Here is a 22,097-nt window from a genome sequence, read left to right as displayed (position 1 = left end):
TCACTTCAAGCTGGACAAGGTGATTTGATCAACAAGGGCAGAGAAGGCCTTGCACACCAGCTCAGCTCCACGGTACAGGTCCATGTTTACTGAAGGCTGCGGGCCTGGAATCAACAAACAGGAGAGCCTTTCAGAGAAAGTGCCTGTAGGTTTTCAAGCTGATCTTTCTAAAGCTCTGGCACAGAGAAGATACAGAAACCATTTCTCCCCAGTTCCTGATGACAATGCCCTTTTTCTACCAGCTGGTGAATAAGATGGCTATTATTTGCCATGACCGATTACTAATACAACTTGGTTGTGAGTTCTTTTTTTTTTTTTTTTTTAAAGATTTTATTTATTTATTCGACAGAGATAGAGACAGCCAGTGAGAGAGGGAACACAAGCAGGGGGAGCGGGAGAGGAAGAAGCAGGCTCATAGCAGAGGAGCCCGATGTGGGGCTCGATCCTGTAACGCCGGGATCACGCCCTGAGCCGAAGGCAGACGCCTAACCGCTGTGCCACCCAGGCGCCCCTGGTTGTGAGTTCTTAAAGGGCATGTTCCATGACTCTGAACACAAATCTGAGTAGCCAGAAAGCCCACTCCAGAGCAGTGGTATTCAAACTCTGATGTATATCAGAATCCCCTGGAGAGAGTAAATACAGATTGCTGGCTCCTACCCTAAGAACTCTGATTCAGTATACATGGTGATTAACTTTATGCGTCAACCTGCTTGGCTACTAGTGCCCAGAGGTTTGGTCAAACATTATTCTGGGTGTGCTGTGGGGTGTTTCTGGATGAGATTAATATTTGAATCTACAGACTGACTACAGCAGATTGCCCTCTCTAATGTGGTTGGGCCTCACGCAATCAGTGGAAGGCCTGAATTAAGCAGAAAAGCTGAGTAAGAGAACTCTTTCTGCCTGACCGCCTTGCCGCTGCCCCATCAGTCTTCCTCTGCCTTCAGCGTCCAGTCGAAATATCAGCTCTTCCAGAGTCCTTCGCCTGCCAGCTTTTGCACCGGCCCTACACCCATTGGTTCTGCTAGGTTTCCAATTTACTGACAGATCTTGACACTTGTCAGCCTCCATAATCACATGAGCCAATTCCTTAAAATAAGTCTCTTTCTATTTCTCTATATCTCTATCCTATTGGTTCTGTTCCCCTGGAGATCCCTAACTAATATAGTTTATCAGGGAGGAGGACCAAGAAGTAGCATTTCTAATACAGTCCCAGGTGATTCTGATGCCCTTGGTCTAGGGACCATGCTTTGAGAACCTCCGCTGTGTAGCTACTGATGAATGGTTGGAGCGGTCCCCTACAATCTCCTATAATAGGGATTGAGTTGTAGAAAGATCTACAGTGTGGCAGTTATCAACCAAAAGTTTGATATGCATAATTTTTAACCTAAGAATTACATTTCTAGGAATTGATCCTACAAATATATTCACATATGATTACAAAGATATAGGTCATAAAGATACTCACCAAATCATTCTTACGGTCATAAAAAGTTGGAAGCAATTTTATTATAGACCGATAAATAAGCTAGGCTACATTTATACCCTGTGATAAAAAATGAAATTGTTCAATGTCTAAGGTATATTATCAAGTGAAAAAAAAGCAAAAGAACAATCTAAGTTATGTTGAGAAAAGAAAGACATACAAATATACAGAGAAAAAGGTTGGAGGGAAAACTCAAACTGTTAACAGTCATTATCTTTGAGAAACTGGTGGCAAGGAGTGAAGGACACAATGAATGAATCCATTTTTTTAAAATCCTGTCCACTCAGGCATCTCGATACTGTGATGAACATGTAGTATAACATTATTTGTGTAATTAACTAAAATATAAAGTCTCAGGGAATGAAAACTTAATAGTTTTGAATGGGAATGAAATGGGAATTGACAGGGAATGAAAGACTTAATAGTTACATAATTTAGTTTTATGATTTGTATAATGGCTTCCTCTGTGCTATTTTCTGTTGAATGTAAGAGGAGAGGATTCATGGCTTTTTGAACCTATCTATTCTCTAACACTGTTCTAGAACTATAAGAACCTCAAATAAACAATATTTTATTGCCTGAATAAAAACCCTTGTCTGGAGGCAAACTTATTTTAGGATATTCTGCTTCTCAGTCCACAGTGATAAAAACTTAAAATACAGCAATAAAGAAATAGAAAAGCAATAATCCATTTCATTCATGGAAAGTTTTCTTATTATTTGGCTGTTTTCTTTTTAAGCCTCAGTCCCTTGGAATGTTAAAAAAGCCAAAGATATACATCCACCTAGCGCCTAGGATGATGCTTGGCATACGCCTGGGATTCCGTACATGTTGGGACTGAATTAATGTACTGCACAGGTGGTAGCCTAATGAGACGTTAGAAATACCTGTGAAATCGACAGTCCAAAGGAAATACAAATGGGAACATAATTCACTTCAATGTAATTAAAAACCTATCAGGTGTCTAAATGAATCAGGCTATCAGAATGATAGATATAGAGATTAAAAAGTCTTAGGTTATCTGGTCCTAGGATTACTCCGCTGGGAAACAGAAATGCTGAGCCCGTGTCTTCCTTACAACAACAACTAATTAAGCAAACCCATATGTACTGTATATCTACTCTGTACTAAGACTTCTCCCGTGAGCTCCAGATTGTACACGTTGATGGGCACTCTGATATTCCCATTTCGATGTCTTTCAAGAAACTCACACTTAATGTGATCCAGACAGAACTCCTGATGTGCTGTCCCCCATCTCAGCTCCCCCATTACAATAAGTGTATTCCATCCCCCCAGGCCAAGCCACCACCACTTCCTGCCTAGATTACAACAGGCTTTTACGGGGTCTCTGTGCTCTCCCCTTGCCCTTCTCCAAACCATTCTCCACACAATGCCAGAGTATCTCTTTTTTTTTTTTAATGCTAGAGTATCTTAAAAACTTAATGTACCCCTTTCAAAATGAATGCCCAGCATCCAGCACATAGTAAACCCTGGAGGAATATTTGTTGAATGAATAAATGAGTGAATGAATGATGAATCCATTAGAAATTTTTTTCTACCTTCGTGGAGCTTAGCTGCTGGAAGTCTGTATCTTCTCCCATTGAGAACAATTGCTTCTACTTTTTCTTACATATGTACATTCATACACAGATATATATGTTTGAGAGAGAGTGAGAGAGACAGAGAAAGATTCAACAAGATTTCAGTATCCCGCCACCCCCCTCCCAGGACCTCCAGGCAATATTTGAGAAGACTACCTTCTTAAATAAATGAGCTAAAGAAAAGGCGTTGCACTTCTCTCCCTGAGCTTGCACTGCTTTTCATTTCCTTAGAATTTGCTATAAAGTTCAAGCTTCATTTCCTGATTATTTATAATAATACTTTGATGATGGGTTCATGTGAAGAAGAAAGGAACAGGACTAACCCTCCCACATCCACTCCCTGGGCTTCCCTTCTCATCCTGAAAACGTACAGTGATAAACAGATGACAAAGAGGGATGGGAGAGGAGCTGGGGAAAGGGTTTCAGAGAGGACACGGGAAATTTCACTCACAAATGGAATGAAAATAATTTAATGAAAAAATAAAACTAGAGTATTATGTCTTCTTTTTGTCACCACAGAAGCAGATTGTGTTAGACACTTTCAAATTGAATTCCTTTACTGAAAGTGTAAGCAGATTGTTTGCTACTGATTTTCAACCCAACATTTGGAATTCCAAGAGGTTTGGGGCAACTCTTCTACAGACTTTCTATGAAACTCTCGCAGTCTCCTGAAATCCTGTTATCCTGTCTTGATACTGAATGACGCTATTCAGTAAATGTCTACAACTACCTCCAAACTGACCATCAGGCTTGCAGTTTTAGTCTTATTAAGTTTTAAGTAATGTAAAGTGCATCTTAATTTCCTAAATGTGTTGATTCCTTAGCAAAACTCCAGTCTAAAGGGACAGTCAGCTCTGATTGACTTATTTTGCTCTGCATAATTATCGTATGGTTTCACGCACATGTGGAATATAAGAAACAGTGCAGAGGATCATAGGGGAAGCGAGGGAAAGCTGAATGGGAAGAAATCAGAGAAGAAGCCAGACCCCAAGCAAAGACAAGACTCCCTCTTTTCCTTTCTGAGTCTCCTGGACACTCTGTCACTCTCTCTCTCTATCTTCGGTAAACTCTGCTTTTGCCTCCTGCTGGCTCGCATTTGATTTCCACCCTGGATGAAGCTGGTCCGGCCTGTCCGAGTCACAAGGACGATCACAACACTGGCTGGATGTGTTGACACTGTCTGAGTAAATCTTAGCATGTTACGAACAAGGGAATTTCTAATTTTCCGAATAATTCTCAAGTTAAAAAAAAAAACTGGAGTAGTAAAATGACCAAAATGACAAAAATGGAGCTGTTATCTGATGCATCCAGGACAGAGAAATAAAACAAGGGTAACCAATACCCTGATTTAGTTTGTTTGCCCTTCCACCTCTTTGTTTGTAGTTATCACACTTCTGGCTCTGATTAGGTTTGGTGTAATTCTGGTAAGCATGCATAGATTATGCATAAGTTGTACAGTGTACTTTTAAAATCCAAAATGCCAGTGGCTAAGTAGAATTTGCGAACAGGATCATATTCAAAACCAGACCGAACAGAGACATAAACTTACTTAGAAATATTTGAATTAGGAGTGACAGTGTTTAATAAATGCAAATAGCCATGGAGATCAACATAGATCCTATGCTTAAAAGCATTAAGGAGGGGGCGCCTGGGTGGCTGAGTTGATTAAGCGTCTGCCTTCAGCTCGGTCATGATCCCAGGGTCCTGGGACAGAGCCTGGAATCGGGCTCCCCGCCCCCCGCCCCACATCATGCTCTCTCTCTGTCACTCACTCGCTCGCTTTCTCTCTCAAATAGGTAAATAAAATCTTTTTTTAAAAAACATTAAGGAAACAAAGCTGATATAAGAGAAATAAGATTGTAAATTAAAATCTTATAAATTAACATTTGCTGAATCATCACAAAGTATACACTACTGTAACAACAGAAAGGAAAATGTGCGCCTTCTTGCTAACATCATAAGCACTTTTGTATAATAATGCATACTTTCAGCAGAAACATCTCAATAGTTTAATTCAAACTTTAAGTGGAAGATGAGGTAATATTTTGAGACCTTTTTTTGCATTTTCTACAAGATTGGACAATACTAATTGCATCGTTATACATTATTGCATCATCTAAATGTAGAAATAAGCTTTACCCTTTCATGATTTTCCTTTTAATAATATAATCATATGTGTATATATAGATATACAGATATTTTTTATAAATAGACTTTGATAAAATAACTTAAAATATGCATGAATCTTTTAGTTTCAGGTTATCAAGCTACATGAGCGTTAGGACAATGTCTTCCCAATGTGTGTAGTCAACCTAGCTTATTAGCAATCTGGAACGTGCAACACAGCCTACTCGATTTGTGAGGTCTGTGAGGAATCAGCAGCGTTTATAAGCTCAGCTGGAGAAACAACATGAAGATGTTAAAGACTAAAAGACTTGTAGAAAAGAAGTCAAATTTTTATGTAAAACTTTCCTAAGAAGTTCAAGTAGATGTTGACTTCACTTTGAGTACTCATCACGACCCCAGAGAAGTTAAGATGGAAACACAGTGGGTGGAATCTTGTGTCGGCCTCAGAATCAGGCACAAGGAGTTCCCATCCTGTCTTTGTCTCGGGCAGTCTGAGCATGCTTCTGGTTTCTTTGTGACCTTGTCTTCTCTAATACAAGGATTGTGCCCCCAACGCTTCACGTAGAGATTTTTAGAATCACCAAATGATTACTTCATTGACTCAGCTCTGTCAGCTTCAATATATAACTGACATTATGATGTCCTGATTTTACAGCTCTCCAATGGGATGGGTTGTGTCTCCCTCCCTAAATTCATAGGTGGAAGTCCTCACCCCCGTACCTCAGAATGTGAATATATCTGGAGTAGATTCTTTAAAGAGTTAATTAAATTATAATGAAGTTATATAGGTGGGCCCTAGCCCAGTATGAGTAGTGTCTTTATAAAAAGACCAAATTTGGATAAAGGCACCTACAGAGGGACCTTGATCTCAGACTTCCAGCCTCCAGGACTATGAGAAAATTAATCTGTGATGTTTATGCTGTCCAGGCTGTGGTAGATACTTTGTTATGGCAGCTCTAGCAAACTCATCCACCAATTCAGAAATATTTTGAGAAGGTGTCTTCCAATTCAGAAACACGTGAGAATGTTATCCTTTGTTTTATCACAAATCTCTAGATGATTCCTGGAACATAAAAGATCTGAGGCTTTCAAAAAAGACACAGATACAGGTATATAGATATATTAAGGTAACAAAACACTATAATTAAGACAGTGTTAGTCCAAAACAGAAGAAATAACTGTAGTTTAAAAATATTTTTAAAAGAGCCTTCAGAATTTAGCAATGAGCCATAGCTTATGAAGAAGATGGTGATGATAATGATGGTACTACTTACATTATTGAAACGTAATCAATGATCCTCTAGAAAAGAGCGTAATTATTACCCTCATTTTTAAGTGGTAACATCAAGCTGCCCAGTAGTATTTGTTGTAGTACTATTGATAATTATAACTGCAATAACAAAATGATCTAGTATTTGTTATTTATTTATATTTTATAATTTAATATTTTATAATGTAAATGCTATATAATTTAAATTTCACATACAAACTTGGCTTTTTTTCTAGAAAGTCTTTTAGTCTTTGACATCTTCATCTCATTTTTATTTTTCGTTTTTGTTTCTCCAGTTCAGCTTATGAAAGCTGCTGATTCCTAAAATATTTGTAGTTATTTCCTATTATTGAATGCTTGGATTGTGTCAGGTAAAATCTCTTATGGTCTATCACCATCAATGCTCACGAAAACCCTGTGAATTGGGCAATACTAGACATGAAGTTCACAGATGCTACCGATGTCCAAAAGGTTCACAACTCTGACTGTTACTAGATGAGTTGTAGCTGTTGGGATAATGTTGTAAAATCAAGTATTTAGGGGCAGCTGGGTGGCTCAGTCAGTTAAGCATCTGACTCTTGATTTCAGCTCAGGTCATGATCTCAGGGTTGTGGGCTCAAGCCCTGTGTAGGGCTCCACACTCACCAGGGAGTCTGCTTGAGGATTCTCTCTCCCTCTCCCTCTGCCCCCCTTCCCCCCGCCCTTAAAAAAATTAAGTGTTTAAAAGGCAGCCTGAATCCCTGGCCATCACTATCTCCATTGATTGCGAAAATCTTACCTGACGGCATTTCCAGAGTGAAGACATCTGCAAGTTTTGACAACAGTTCTTGCAGTTCCCTTTCCTCTTGCTCATCCTTTCCCTCCTGGATGTTANNNNCCCTTCTGCCGGTGCCAGAGCAGGACCCTTCGCTTCAGTGGGAACAATCTGGGAGGTGTCCTGCTGCGGTCCTTCCTGGGAACCAGGTGGGGAGCTAAAGATTTCCTTTGAGATCTTTTGTGCTTGGCTTTGTGCCCGGGTGCTTTGTGTTGACATCAGCTGCAAAACGGCCTCTGGCGATTCTGAATTTGGTAGAGGATGCTCTGCATTCGCTTGACTTTGGTGACCTCTGTCAACGGTGGTTGGGTCAGCAAGAGGTTCCCATTCTGAGCAATCCTCAGTGGCACTTGTGACCTGGGAAGAATCTCCTTCCCTGCCAAACCTTTCACCCTTTCCATGGACACCCTTGGAAATCATACTGTGACAGGAAGAAGCTGAAGGATGGGGTGGCTGTAACACTGCCTGGATAAAGAACACTTTGTGAAGAAATCAACATTTATCTTACCTTTTTCATAAATGCATTAAGTTTTAATCTTCTATTAAGAAATTTTAATGCAGGATTTTTCTCCTTTCTAAATCCATTATTATTGATTTTACTTTATGCTGTTAGTTCAATGTCCTTCTAAAACTATCTACAAAAGATACAACAGCTCAGATTCTAAAATATCACAGGGAGTAATCATGAGGAATTTGGAAAAATTCTAGGTCCTAAATGTTCAGGTTCTAAAAATATCAAAAGGAACTTCTTTCTTTCTTTCTTTCTTTCTTTCTTTCTTTCTTTCTTTCTTTCTTTCTTCTTCTTTTAATAAAGATTTATTTATTTGACAGAGAGAGACAGTGAGAGAGGGAACACAAGCAGGGGGAGTGGGAGAGGGAGAAGCAGGCTTCCCACCGAGCAGGAAGCCTGATGCGGGACTCGATTCCAGGACCCTGGCATCATGATCTGAGCTGAAAGCAGACGCTTAACGACTGAGCCACCCAGGCGCCCCTCATAAGGAATTTCTGAGAACATCAGCATATATTGAATTGGTAGCTAAAATGCATTATGATAAAACATGTTCATAATGATCCACCTAGGTAGGTATGTTGGGGAGGGGGGGTTCATAATAGGCCATAGGTATAAAATCTAGGGCGTATGCTCCCTACAAACCACAATTCCAAGTGTGGTCCACAGACTCCCAGAAATCCCTAAGACCCTTTTAGAGGCCCGTGAGGTCAAAATTATTTTCACAATGATACTTAGATGGTCACTGTGTTGACATTTGCCCGGATGGTGAAAAGTCAAAAGTAGGTAAGGCTCAATTTGTTGGTGCCTTAGTACAAAGCAAGGCAGCACCAAACAGCATTGGTGGTCACGGTGCTCTTCACATCGTGCTCTCCCAGCTAAAACTCCACCAACCAAATAACAACAACGAGGTCCACTTCAGAATACCCCTTTTTCTTTTGAAGACTTTTTTTACTTATTTGAGAGAGAGAGAGAGAGAGAAAGCAAGAGACAGCACAAGCAAAAGGGGAGGGCAGAGGGAAAGGGAGAAGCAGACTCCCCACTGAGCAGGGAGCCCAACACAGGGCTTCATCCCAGGACCCTGGGATCATGACCTGAGCCGAAGGCAGACACCTAACTGGCTGAGCCACCCAGGCGCCCCAAGAATATCCTTGAAGGTCTAACAAAAACTCTTACTTTTCTGAATCGCAACTTGTCTTTTTAATATTGTATATGATGAAATGGGAAGTGTGTAAAATACCTTCAATATTATTGAAACACAAAAGTTGCCTTCTATGTGAAAGAATGACTTGCGGACTGTTATTCAGACTTGGCTATTTGGCAAATATTTTCTCAAAAATGGGTGAAGTGAGATTGGCACAGTAAGGACACAATCGACAGTATGTATTGCCAATTTTAACAGTTGAGTTTTTAAGCAAAAATCAGAATTTCAGAAAACTTGCATCCACCACCATGTGCATAACAGCTTTCTAATTCCTAAAGACTTTCCTGATGAAGTTAATGGTGATATTAATGAATGTGATTTTTTTTTAGGCGGGGGGGGGGCGGTGGATATTGTATAATGAGCATTAGGAAGTTTGGCATAGCTCAGTGAACTTCCAAATTACCAGTGTATCATGCTGCAAAAGCATGGGTAGAAGATTCATTCAAAGAGCACAACAGAACACCGTATTTTAATGAAACAGAGTGTGAGGAGGTATGGTTCCAGATATAATGCTGCAACTATCCTTCAAGAAACAAGCACTTATTATGTGTTGTGTACGACCGAAGAAAAAGATCTTCGATGATTTGAAAAGACTATTAAACTCTTATTCTTTTTCAACTGCAAATCTCTGTGAGGCCAGATTTCTTCATGTACTTCAATGAAAACATCTTGCAACAGATTGAATGAAATAGCTATGAAAAATCTGTCTTTTATTAAGCCAGACATTAAAGAAATTTGTAAAAAAAAATATAAAACAGTGTCACTCTTCTAAGGTTTTCTTTTTAAATATGTAGTTACTGTTTAAAATTGTTACATATATAATGGGTTTATTTCATATTTAAATTAATACACTTTTTTTTTTAAGATTTTATTTATTTATTCGACAGAGATAAAGACAGCCAGCGGGAGAGGGAACACAAGCAGGGGGAGTGGGAGAGGAAGAAGCAGGCTCATAGTGGAAGAGCCTGATGTGGGGCTCAATCCCATAACGCCGGGATCACGCCCTGAGCTGAAGGCAGACGCTTAACCGCTGTGCCACCCAGGCGCCCCTAAATTAATACACTTTTAAGCCACTTCTCACTTTTAATTTTTATCGTGGTAAAGACCAATAGTTACAACCCACAAAAGCTCCTTGAGATCCTCAAAAATTTTTAAGAGTGTAAAAAAGGATGCAGATACCAAGAGGCTAAGCATCAAAGCTGGAAAGGACCGCTTTACTCTTGATCCGTAGTTTCTAACTGGCACAAATATGGTGCCGCCAATTCTTCAAGTGGCACTGCCTTCAAGAAGGGGAAGGATATAGTGCGGAGGATGAAAGTGGGAGGAGGTGAGGGTCTGGACAGAAGAGGGAAAGAGAAGGGCTGGTCAAAGTGAGGTGAGAAGCTTCAGGCTGAAGTCCTCCCACTGCCAGAGAATTTGAGGTCTGATTTCCGGGTGGTCCGGATGGCCAGGGTCTCCCACACTTCATACCTGGAGATCCTGCCCCATCTGCTGTAGCTGGGTCCGCAGGCTATCCTGGCTCGCTGTAAGTCTGTGAATCTTGGTTTCAAATCTGCAACTTTTTTCTTCCTGCGAGGCATAGATGGCTTGCAACTTGTCTTTGTATTGGTTGAACTGTTTTTTAAGGAACCTGCAAAGAGGACACGTTTGAGTGAGTCGGAAGGGCAAGAGGCCAACACACTAACTAGCTCCCTAGCGAAATGTGCTGTGAGTCCTCTCTGTGGGCGAAGATGCTGGAGGCTTCTGTGCCTCCGCTATTATTTCACATTGATCAGTTCGACCGTTCACCATGCACCGCTGGCCTTTCACTGGCATTAGAAGTGTTTTGGAGAACTCATGATGCCTGTTATGGAGTCCTCTTGACAGCATACCTGCACTGGCTACTTAAATTTGAATCCTGACTTGATTTGTTATCCCTTTGTCTGGAATCACTCTGTTTAGAACGACAACATACATGTCATGGCTAAACACCTAACACCTGACCAGGACAGGGAAGGGACAACGAGGCAGGCAATTCATGAACTGTGGGTCTGTTTTGGCTTCTCTTCCTAAGTCTAGTGGTTTATTGGTTTAAGAATGAGCCAAGCAGTCAGGGCAATTCTTTTAAAACATTTAAATAAACAAACACACACAAACCAAATAATAATAAAAAATAAAATAAAACATAATCCAGATCATGTCACTCCTCTGCTCAAAACTCTCCAATGGTCCCCCTCCTTGTTTAGAATAAGCCAAAGTCCTTCAGAGGCAGACAAGTCCCAACAGTGGGCCAACACCCCCTTTCCTCTCTCACCCGCTCTCTGCCTCCTCTTGATCACTCACTGCCTTGCAGCCACACAGAGCTCTTGGCTACGCTGGACACACCAGGCATGTCCTCCCCTGGGAGTCTGCTCTTTGGCCTCTCTGCCTGGAACCCTCCTTCCCCAGGTTCTCCCTCCTTACCTCTCACATCCTTCAAGTCATCACTCACCATCGTATTTGCAATGAGACCACCCCTGATTGCCCTACTTGAAACTGCAAACCAGGACCCCCAACCTCACCTCCAACACCTCCCATTTCCTTCCCTACTTTTTTTTTTTTTTAAGATTTTATTTATTTATTTGACAGAGATAGAGACAGCCAGCGAGAGAGGGAACACAAGCAGGGGGAGTGGGAGAGGAAGAAGCAGGCTCATAGCGGAGGAGCCTGATGTGGGGCTCGATCCCAGAACGCCGGAATCACGCCCTGAGCCGAAGGCAGACGCTTAACGACTGCGCCACCCAGGCGCCCCAGTTCCCTACTTTTTTTTGTCTCCATGGCTAATTGCTACAGAGCTTGATACGATCTGAGATTTTGGACTTGGTCTCCAGTTTTCAAACCTCTAGACAGTCACATTATATGACATGTGACATGTATTAGCTACTCTATTACTTAATAATTACTTATTGCCTCTTTATTCTGGCAACTTTTTTCTTCTTTGTTGCCATATATCCGCCAGCCCAGGCCTAAACCAGTCCCTGTTGTGGAGTATATTAATTAATTAATTAATTAAAAATGGCTGAGTAAAGTACAATCTTATCTTTAATCAGTGTGGTTGGCATATTTGTGGAATTTGTAGAAATTATGTCACTGATGGGAAATGCAACAAGATTTCTCAATGTTAGAATCTTTGAAATTCCTAATTACCAAGTACCAATTTCCAGGATCTTGAAGAGGTCTTGGAATTTGGTTTGGGGTCCCGCCCAAAGTGGGCATCTCTGAAGGGAGAGCCCTCAAACTATTCAGGTGAAATGGGAGTCTGACTCTAAAATCCTTGATCATAATTGGAGTTTCAAATGTATCTTCATGATGGACTTTTCACAGGGGAGTCAGCCTAGGGATTTGATAGCAGACAACAAAGATACATTCTTAGTAGTCATCTCTGGACAGATTTTTAAGGCAGTGTTGTGCTTATAATGACCACCAGTGATAACAGTTTCTCTCTTTTTCCCATGCTGTTCCCCACCATCCCCCAATCTTGATATAATTAGCCAGATGATTTATGTTATCCTTAACAACTCGAACAGAGCCAATGTCCCCTATTACCTTCCTATTGGGCTTACTATTTCTCTGTTTAAGGAATTTCTTCTAAATTAAAAAAAAAAAAGCATGGTGATAACATTGTAGAATTTTTTTCCCATAAAAGCAGAGGGGAAATGCTTTTGGTTTGTCTCTGTTGTCCGTGTTTGTGCATTCACACGTCGGTCCTACCTTCTTTCCTTGCGGAGTGCGTTAATGGACTCATGAGTTCTCCACAGTTCATTCCTGATGCTGGCCACACTCTAAAGCAAGAAGTACAGAAAATAAATCTTTGGCTTTTGGTTTGAATTTAAGCCACATTCCTAAAAATTCACCATAGGAACATGATAATTATCTGTATAAATTCTATTTATAATACATATTAATTACATATACTCAAAAAGTGAATGGTGTTAGGTTTTGGTTCAGATACAATGATGCCGATGTTCATATGCCCACAATGCAGATTCATGATCTCATTTTTACATGATGCTTTTCTTTACAGGATTTCAACATTAACAAGATTTTTAGGTTTCAAAAATCCATGGCAATAGTCCTTTGCTTAAGTTAGGTTCCTGCCCAGAAAACCTCCTTCCCCAAAGGCTTCTACAAAAGACAGCTGAATCACTTTCTTCTCCTTGGCTCAAAAAATCTTTCCCTTCAGGGGCGCCTGGGTGGCTCAGTCGGTTAATGATCTGCCTTTGGCTCAGGTCCTGACCCCAGGGTCCTGGGATTGAGCCCCACATCAGCCTCCCTGATCAGCGGGGAGTCTGCTTCTCCCAATCTCTCTGCCCCTCCCCCAGCTTATGATCTCTCTCTCTCTCAAATAAATAAATAAAATCTTAAAAAAAGAAGAAAGAACTCCTTCCCTTCTATCCGCCACCTTCTACTTAAACTTTCTCATCTTTCCACTGTTTTCTGCATGGATGTGTACCTGGAGTTGCCGCTTCTCTTTGAAGTCACCAAGGCTCTGAGAATTAATAGTGATCAGCTCAGCTCTCACTGAGGATTTTCTCCCCAAACCTTGCCTCTCCTCACATCACATTCTGCTCCCTGAATGGCACCCAAGTGCTAGTCCTGACCTGACCCAGCCTGGCCCAGCTCCTGGGGCACCGTGTACCGGCCCTTGGCTCCTACCGTTCTGGATGGGAGATTGGATTTCATTACTCTATGTAATAAGCAGCCGTGCCTACACTCTGTGGCCTCATCTCCTTCCTGCGAAAGAGGTGAAGAGGGGCTGGCCACCTTGGGAACATTGGTCTAGGGGAACGGCCTGGAAAAGGAAGATCGAAGGGCAGGAAGAAGGAGCTGACCTATAGACATAAAGTCACACTCTGGTTGGTGTGCACTCTGTGTCCCCTCTGAGTGACCTGGGCCCATCTGCTACTTCACTCAAATGCTCAAACAGCTTCCAATGCCTCGCATTGTTTTGAATCAGTGAACTTTATATTATTAATATCAATGTTATCATGTGGCATGCATCGTTGGGCAGTTGAGAAGCATTTCAGGTTAGCACATGCGGGCCTACCATGGGTCATCATAGAACAGGTCCTATGGTTCAGTTAGTCATTCTCAACTGACCGACGTGAGGCTGTTTCCAGTTTTTCAAAAGTCCAGGCAACGCTGCAGCAGACCAAGCTCTACCTGCCTCCTTGAGCTTACATGTGCGGGCAGGAGTCTCAGGTTTTTGGGGTTTTTTTAATAAGTGAATGACGGGTGAGCCTGAATCCTTTTTTTTTTTTTTTTTTTTAGGATTTTATTTATTTATGTGACAGAGAGACAGCCAGCTAGAGAGGGAACACAAGCAGGGGGAGTGGGAAAGGAAGAAGCAGGCTCCCAGTGGAGGAGCCTGATGTGGGGCTCGATCCCAGAACGCAGGGATCACGCCCTGAGCCGGAGGCAGACGCTTGACGACTGCGCCACCCACGCGCCCCAGGAGTCTCAGCTTTTAAGCTGAATCGATACTAGCCGTTTGCCACGCACTTTGGGCACGCACACGCACGCACACGCACACGTACGCGTCTTTGAAAACGCATACATACCCTGCAAACAAAAGATCACTACAACCGTTTTACCTCCGTGGAAGTGGGATCTCGACCTGGGTTGGGAATCATGGTTGAAAAAGACTGCCTTTATCTGCAATATTTTAACTTGTTATAAGGCAAACTAATTCAGGTCTTATTTGTATAATTAAAAATGTTCTCTCTTTTCCTTTCTTTCCTTTCTTTTTCTTTTCCTTCTTTCCTTTCTTTCCTTTCCCTTCCTTTTTCTTCTCTTCTTTCTTTTCTTTTCTTTCTAAGATTTCATTTATTTGACAGAGAGAGAGAGAGCACAAGCAGGGGGTCCGGCAGGCAGAGGGAGAGGGAGAGGCAGGCTTTCCGCTGAGCAGAGAGCCAGCCGGATGCAGGACTCAATCCCAGGACCTTGGGATCACGACCTGAGCCCAAGACAGCCTCTTAACCAACAGGGCCACCCAGGAGCCCCTAAAAATGTGTTGTTGTTTTTAATCAAAGGAAGAAATGTACTGCATGAATAAGAGGCTGTAGCAATTACAAACACGAAAGACGTGAGACGGAATGAAAGGAGAGTGAAGTAAAGGAGAGAAACCCAACAGCAGAACCTCTGTTACATTTCCTCCTTCGGGAAGAAGAAACGTAAAAGTGGAAAAAAGGCTGAAGTGTGAAAATGGTTCTTCTTCCTTTTTTATTCAAAGCGGGAGCTAGAGGAGCTTTTTACCGCGTCCCCACATGAGTAAGCGCAGCGCTCTGCCGAGCGTCCAGGAGGGGGCGCGCGAGGCCTGCGGCGGCTCCCCTCCCGCTAGGAATGGTTAATGTGCAAGCCGGCCCCTGGTCGCTGGGGGGTGGGTGGGGGTGGGTGTCCGCAGGCTCTAGCCTCGGCCTACGCTTCTCCCCAGCGCGACTGCAGCATGGGAACTTTAATTTTTCTTGGGTGATTGAAAAGCATTCCAGATACTATTTTGAAGACCTTCCTTAGGATCAGACTGTACTGATTACACTGATTGGGGGGAACGCCTACCAGTGCAGCCACACACCTGAGGGCAAATAAACAACTGATTGAAAACATGATAAAGTATTTGCAGACCGTAGTGTACACACACACACACACACACACACACAACCAAGATGACATTTCTAATTCCTTTGATGGAAAAATTTCATTGGGATTCTTTTTCTTCTTTCTCGTCTCTTCCCTTCCAAATTTCCTGACATTTTCCTTATGTGTGGATGCACTGGTTTTCCTCCCTCCCCACCCCACCACACCCCACTTTTGAATAGCATCACATTGTGTTGCTAAGGCCCGTATGGGCAGAAGGAATCTTTATCTGTAAGTTAGTTATATGGGCACGTTTAGGGGCAGAGACTTCGTATCTATGAGCACTGGAGTAATTTAAAGACATGGAAGTTGGGGCGCCTGGGTGGCACAGCGGTTAAGCGTCTGCCTTCGGCTCAGGGCGTGATCCCGGCGTTATGGGATCGAGCCCCACATCAGGCTCCTCTGCTATGAGCCTGCTTCTTCCTCTCCCACTCCCCCTGCTTGTGTTCCCTCTCTCTCTTGCTGGCTGTCTCTATCTCTGTCGAATAAAAAAAAAAATCTTTAAAGACATCAAAGTTGAATGCCACTTACCTTTAGGATGTAGACTTAGCAACAGTCCCCTCAAATCTGAACTTGGTCTGCTAAGTGGACAATCCAGGTGACTGTTTGCAAAGGGGACTTGTACTGTTGGGGTGAGAACTGCCCACTTTGGGGAGCAACAGGTAAGAGAAAATTCATGTTGCTCAGCTACTTGTAAACAAGGGTCGGTTTTGTCTCTTCCTAAGGGTGTTAATACTGACTCTTCTAAAACATGCCACAAAGAACAATACACATAACTAATTGTGTGTACCATTGTAGCCATTAATTCTTAGTTTTTAGCTGGAGAGAATATTTACAATGAACTTCACGCCTGCAAACATCAGATTAACCTTATACATGCTGCTCTTCATGAAAAACTCTGCAACTGATGGTATGAAATAGGCCAAAGACTGACCAGTAGGTATGTATTCTGAGAATATAGGTTTTCTTAATAGATACTGATTTGATCCTTCTGATACAAATGTGACTTTAATTCTTTTGGGGTTAAAGTTGAGCATATTTGAGTGAATTAGAATAGAAATGTGAAAATTTTAGAAATAAAATGGTAAGTTTAAAATACCTTACTTAGCCAATTTGAAAATCTTGTTGGAGTAAATAATTTTCTCAAGAAAATTAAATTATCAAAGTTAACTGAAGAAAGCATTAATAGATGATTAATTTTGAAGAAAGAGAAAAATTTATCTAAATATTATAAAGGCTCCAGTGTCCTAGGGTTTTACTCTTAAATTCTGGCAATTGTTAAGAAATAAATAGTTCTGGGGCATCTGAGTGGCTCAGACAGGTGACTGTGCGACTCTTCATTTCAGCTCAGGTCGTGATCTCAGGGTCATGGGTTGGAGCCCTGCATTGGACTCTGCACTGGGCGGGGAGTCTTCTTGTGGTCTCTCTGTCTCCTTCTCCCTCTACCCCTCCCCCTGCTTGTGTGTGCGCGCGCGCGCTCTCTCTCTCTCTCTCTCTCTCACATAAATAAATAAATAAATCTTTAAAAAAATAAAATAGTTCTTATCTTAGATAAACTGCTTCAAACACAAGAGAAGATGAAAAATGAGTAGCTGCTGAAAATGCTCAAAATTGACAAAGACAGTATTGAAGAGAGACAGAGAGACCATTTTGACTCATAAATGTTGCGATTCTAAATAAAAAATAAGCAAAGCAGATTTAAGTTGTATTTAAAGAGTGATCCACTAGGAACAAATACAGCTGTTGATTTCAGCAAGGCCGGGAGTGTTGCCTTTCAGGGAATACCGGTGCAATGCTCCCAATAAGAGGAAACATGAGATCATTTCAAATGAGGCTACAAGAGACTTAAAATAAATAAATAAATTCAAAATCACTTCTGATTGCCTATCTCCCCCCCACACAAAAATTAAAGGGATAGAAAAGAAAATGACTTCTGCCAAATTAAAAGGAATTTTAATCCAGCAACTAACACCGCCATATTTAATGGAGAAGCATGACAGAAATGCCCTCATTAAATCTCCTCCCATTTAAAGTAAAAGAAGCTGCCCCGTCATCTCTTGCATTATTCAGTATTGTTCTGGAAAATTCAGATTCTCTCAGGAATGAAGACATGCAGTAGACATGAGAGGTTTAAATATTGGAAAGAAAGAGACCAAAATATCTTCCCCCCTCAGACCGTATGATTGTTTAGTTAGAAGCAAGAGAGTCAAACTAAACCAGTATTTGAAATTATGAAGAGAGTTCAGAAGCATTTCTCTTTATAAGAAAACCATTAAAAAATCCATAACTTTCCAATATACCATCATCGATAATTAAGAAAAAGGTACAATGGGAAAGGTCTTTATTCAAAATAAGAACAATAAGCATAAAAGAGCCAGGTGCCCTCAGTGAGAAACCTAGACTGGTAAGAAGTAAGCCACATACGACCGTCACTGACAGGAGTTTGCACCTCAAAATACAGGTTTTATGCAAATCAAACCAAAATACCAGTAAGATTAACTTGGCATCTTAGAAATGTTTTTAAAGTTCTTCTAGATGAATAATTGTTTAATAATAGCTAAAACTTAAGAAGATCGAAATAACGATGTCAGCAAGTCACCAGAAGAGGAAGTCCTAGACTCGCCTCTCCACCACCCTCCCCCAGCCACACGGATTAAACATCGTTTCAGTTCTGCTTCTGCCTGGGGAAGTGGGGGAAGGACTGGACCTTATGTCCAAGTTCTGATTTTATTGGGGGTTGCCTGAAGAATTGACTATTTAAGCAAAAAAGTAGTAGTAGGGGAATCCCCTTACCTTCTAACATGCATCAAAATAAAAGCCAGGTAGATTTAAACCTTAAATGTCGAAAAAAATTAAGCCACGTTGATACCCTCCCTCCCTCAAAGAAATCAATCCATGTTATAGCAAGACAACTGAAGGCTCATTTGATTTTTTTAATGCAGGAAATTTTCCAAGCATGAAACTGTGTAAGAAGTCAGAAAGGAAAAGATTAATAATGTTTTCATAGGAATTAAAAATGTCTATATAGCAAGTTACATTATAAATTTGACTAAAAGGAAATCACCACGAAGAAAGGTTTCCCGTAGCTAAAGTTTTAAAAGTTCAAATACATTAATAAAACAACTGATGCATTGGTAAAACTGGGCAGAGGACACTGACAGAAGAGCAAATACAACTGTCTTCTACATGAAGAAGAAATGCACGTTAAGGCAAATAAAATATACTCTGCTCATAAAAGTAACAAAATTCAAAATCTGGTGACAGCAACAAGTTACAAGTAACAGTAACAAGGATCAAGAGAGATAGTTACTTGAATTCACTGTCAGTGCAGTTTGGTGTATCATTTCTGAACAGTAATTTTGCAGTTAAGTATGAAGAGTCTTAAAAGTCTCCCCACTTCTCATCCTAGTGATCCCACTTAAAGAAATATACCCTTCCCAACTATTTGGGGAATCACATTCAAAGAATAAGGTACAAAGATTTCAATAGTAAAATTTTAAATTCTAACAAAAATTGGGAATAATTCAAATCAACGGAAAAGGGGTAAAATAAATAATGTTACATCCGTTTAAATAAAAATCGCACAACAAAGTGTCTGAAGAATCGTAACAGCGATGGGAAATGCTCACAATAAAACTTACACTGATAACGAACTCTAGCAACAATACATTCCGCAGTATGATGTAAACTACATCAAAAGTATTTGCAGGGAAAGAAGGACACCAAAATATTAATGTATTAATATTAATATATTAATATTAGTAAAGAGTACACTTATCTCAATGGGCATTGAGTAATGTCTAGAATTGTTGAATTCTAGACAATCACTATATTGTGATTGAACGCCTGAAACTAATATAACTCTGTATGTTAACTATACTGGAATTAAAAGAAAAAGCTTAAGAAAAATATTAAAATTGTGGTTATATCATGGTTTTTTAATTATAATTTTGTTCTTTGCTCTTTGCTAGCTTTTCCAAATATTCCATAATAGATATGTAACACCTTATGATTGGACATAAAAAATTATTTTAAACAATATTTTCTTTGATCACGTTAACATCTTGAAAATATTCCGCACACCACACTGAATCCCACTGCATCCGTACAAAGTGGTCCAGACTGTGCATTGGTTTTTTTCCCTTTTGGACTCACCTGGTGATGTGGGCTGCTGTTATCAGTGTGCTGAGCCCGAGATATTGTTGGAGATACTTGTTTGGAAGGCTCTGTGGCTGCTGTTTCCACTGGGCTAGTCCAACTTCCATATATTGGTTCTTCAGAGCTACTGTACTGAATAGAAATCCTGCTATAAAGCAGAGTTTTATAAGACATTGTAATAACATTTCATTATCAGGTATGACATTGAGGAAAGTCTTTTTAGAAAATATTAAATCATATTAAATTTGATACTCAAAATAGCATTAAAGTAGCATGACTTTTTGTTGTTGTTTTTCTATGCTTTTTCCCGTCCAACTACTTAGGTGATAGAGAGCAATCAGCCAATGATGGAAATGGAGATTCTATTTCCTGCCCTCCTTCTTGACAATCTAGAAATGAGAATGCAAAGAAACTTAGGGATGGCTGCATAAAGTCCCCCAGGTCATCCTGTTCAGGTCAGATACTAGGGGTTCTGTGCACAGGTGTGTCAAATTGGAAAGAACATAGAATAGAGCAGATTGGTTTAAGGTCAGGCATTTTATACAGTTTTATACAGTTCCACTTAGTTTCATTTCTTTATTCAAAAACTATTTTAAAGTATCTTATCATCTTGAATAATTGAGATAAAAGATGAAAAATAAAAGCAGAGAACTCCCTGCTCACAGAGACTTCACACTTGATGAGCAGATGATCATTACGATTGTTATTGACATAATGGGATTTTATTTCTACAGAATGTGATGAGCGCACAGGGAGAGAAGTGATTATTATGTGGTACACTTAATTATGTGTTTAAGCAGCGGGGCATTTGGGGATAATGCCTGACTTCTTTGTCGCACATCTTTGAGTGACACACTCTCTTCCTCCCCCGCGTGAGATCATGTTGATACCTTTGGTTTGTTCCATACCGTTTTCTGTACTCATACAAGCATCAAGTATATATTGAACTTGTTTTTGGAACAAAAATGACATTATATGCACACTCTTCTGCCACTTGCCCTTTTCGCTAATGGATGATGATGAATGTCCTCTAGTCTCATAGATAGGTGCTTAAATTTGTTCATTTAAGTGGACTCATTATATTCTGTTGTCTGTCTGTATCATGTGTGTTCCGCCATTTTTCTACTGGTGGACCCTTAGGTTCTTTCTGGTTTATTGCCCCACCCCTCCAGTGCTAACATGTGTGTCCTTATTTACTATGTAGTGGTGCTTTCATTCCCATAGGATCATCCCCTTCAGTACTCAAACATGCTGTTACTTTTTCCATCACAAAACATTCTCTTCATGTCAGGCACACTGCCACCTACCCTATCTCTTTGCTCCCTCTACTGCAACAAATCCTGGAAAGAATTGTGTTTGGTATCTTCAATTCCTCAGCTCCCATTCTCTCTTAAACCACCTCTAGTCTGATTTTTTTTTTTTTTTTACTACTGCTGTCCTACCCTGCTCTTTTTGAGGTTGTCAATGATTCCCTCATTGCAAAATCCAAAGGCCAATTCTTACTTGCCCTAGCAGCAGCATTTGACAGAATAGACCATGCTCCCCTCCTTAAAACACTTTATTTACCTACCTTCTACGATTCCTCATTTTCTTGGTTTTCCTCCCAGATCATTCATCTTTCTCAGTCTCCCCTGCCAGCTCTTCTTCTGTTCTCCAGCTTTGTAGTGTGGACTGTTGTAGGGCCCAATCCTCTATCCTCCCCTCTTCCCTGTCTACACTCTCCTTGGTGATCTCATACAATCTCATGGCTTAACGAACCATCGATGTCAACAACTGCCAAATCTGTACCTCCAGGAGACGTTTGCCCAGATTCCAGCCATGAATGGGGAACTGCCTATTCAACATCTCCATGCGGACGTCGGAGACATATCCATCTGAACATACCCCAAAACTGAACTCCTGGTCACTCCTCCCAAACCCGCTCCACCTGCAATCTCCCTATTTCAGATGGCAGCTGATTTCTCCTTCTACTTACTGTAACACCGCCATGACCATATAGATTGGGATAGATACAAGAATTGACGCATAGATCTGAGGAAGGGAATATAAATTCTCTTAGTTGATCCAAGTATATAAGGAAATCTAATATGTGACAAAGTTGGTATTTTAATTAAGTGGGGGAAAAGATAGCATAATTGGCTATGCATCTGAAAGAAAGCAAAGCCAGACCCTTGCTAAAATAAATTCCAAATGGACTGAAATTTAAATTCAATGTTCAAAATAGAAACACTAGACGAACATTTAGAAAGTTATTATGTGACCTTGCTTCTATTCTTGCCCC

General features: G+C 40.7%; 1 protein-coding gene across 1 annotated transcript in view; it reads right to left on the bottom strand.

Moving 5' to 3' along the window:
- DYTN (dystrotelin) overlaps window positions 1–22,097 on the bottom strand; it is a 50,219-nt gene continuing 28,122 nt past the window's right edge. The window contains 4 exon segments of the mRNA XM_008687413.2: window positions 1–104; window positions 7,260–7,361; window positions 7,364–7,760; window positions 10,478–10,637. Coding sequence (XP_008685635.2) covers window positions 1–104; window positions 7,260–7,361; window positions 7,364–7,760; window positions 10,478–10,637 — 763 coding nt within the window.

The sequence above is a fragment of the Ursus maritimus genome, unplaced genomic scaffold (genome assembly GCF_017311325.1).
Source record: "Ursus maritimus isolate PB19 unplaced genomic scaffold, ASM1731132v1 scaffold_1, whole genome shotgun sequence".
NCBI classification, from domain to species: Eukaryota; Metazoa; Chordata; class Mammalia; order Carnivora; family Ursidae; genus Ursus; species Ursus maritimus.
The sequence above is the reverse complement of the archived record's forward strand: the minus strand, read 5'-3'. Positions and strand labels throughout refer to the sequence as shown.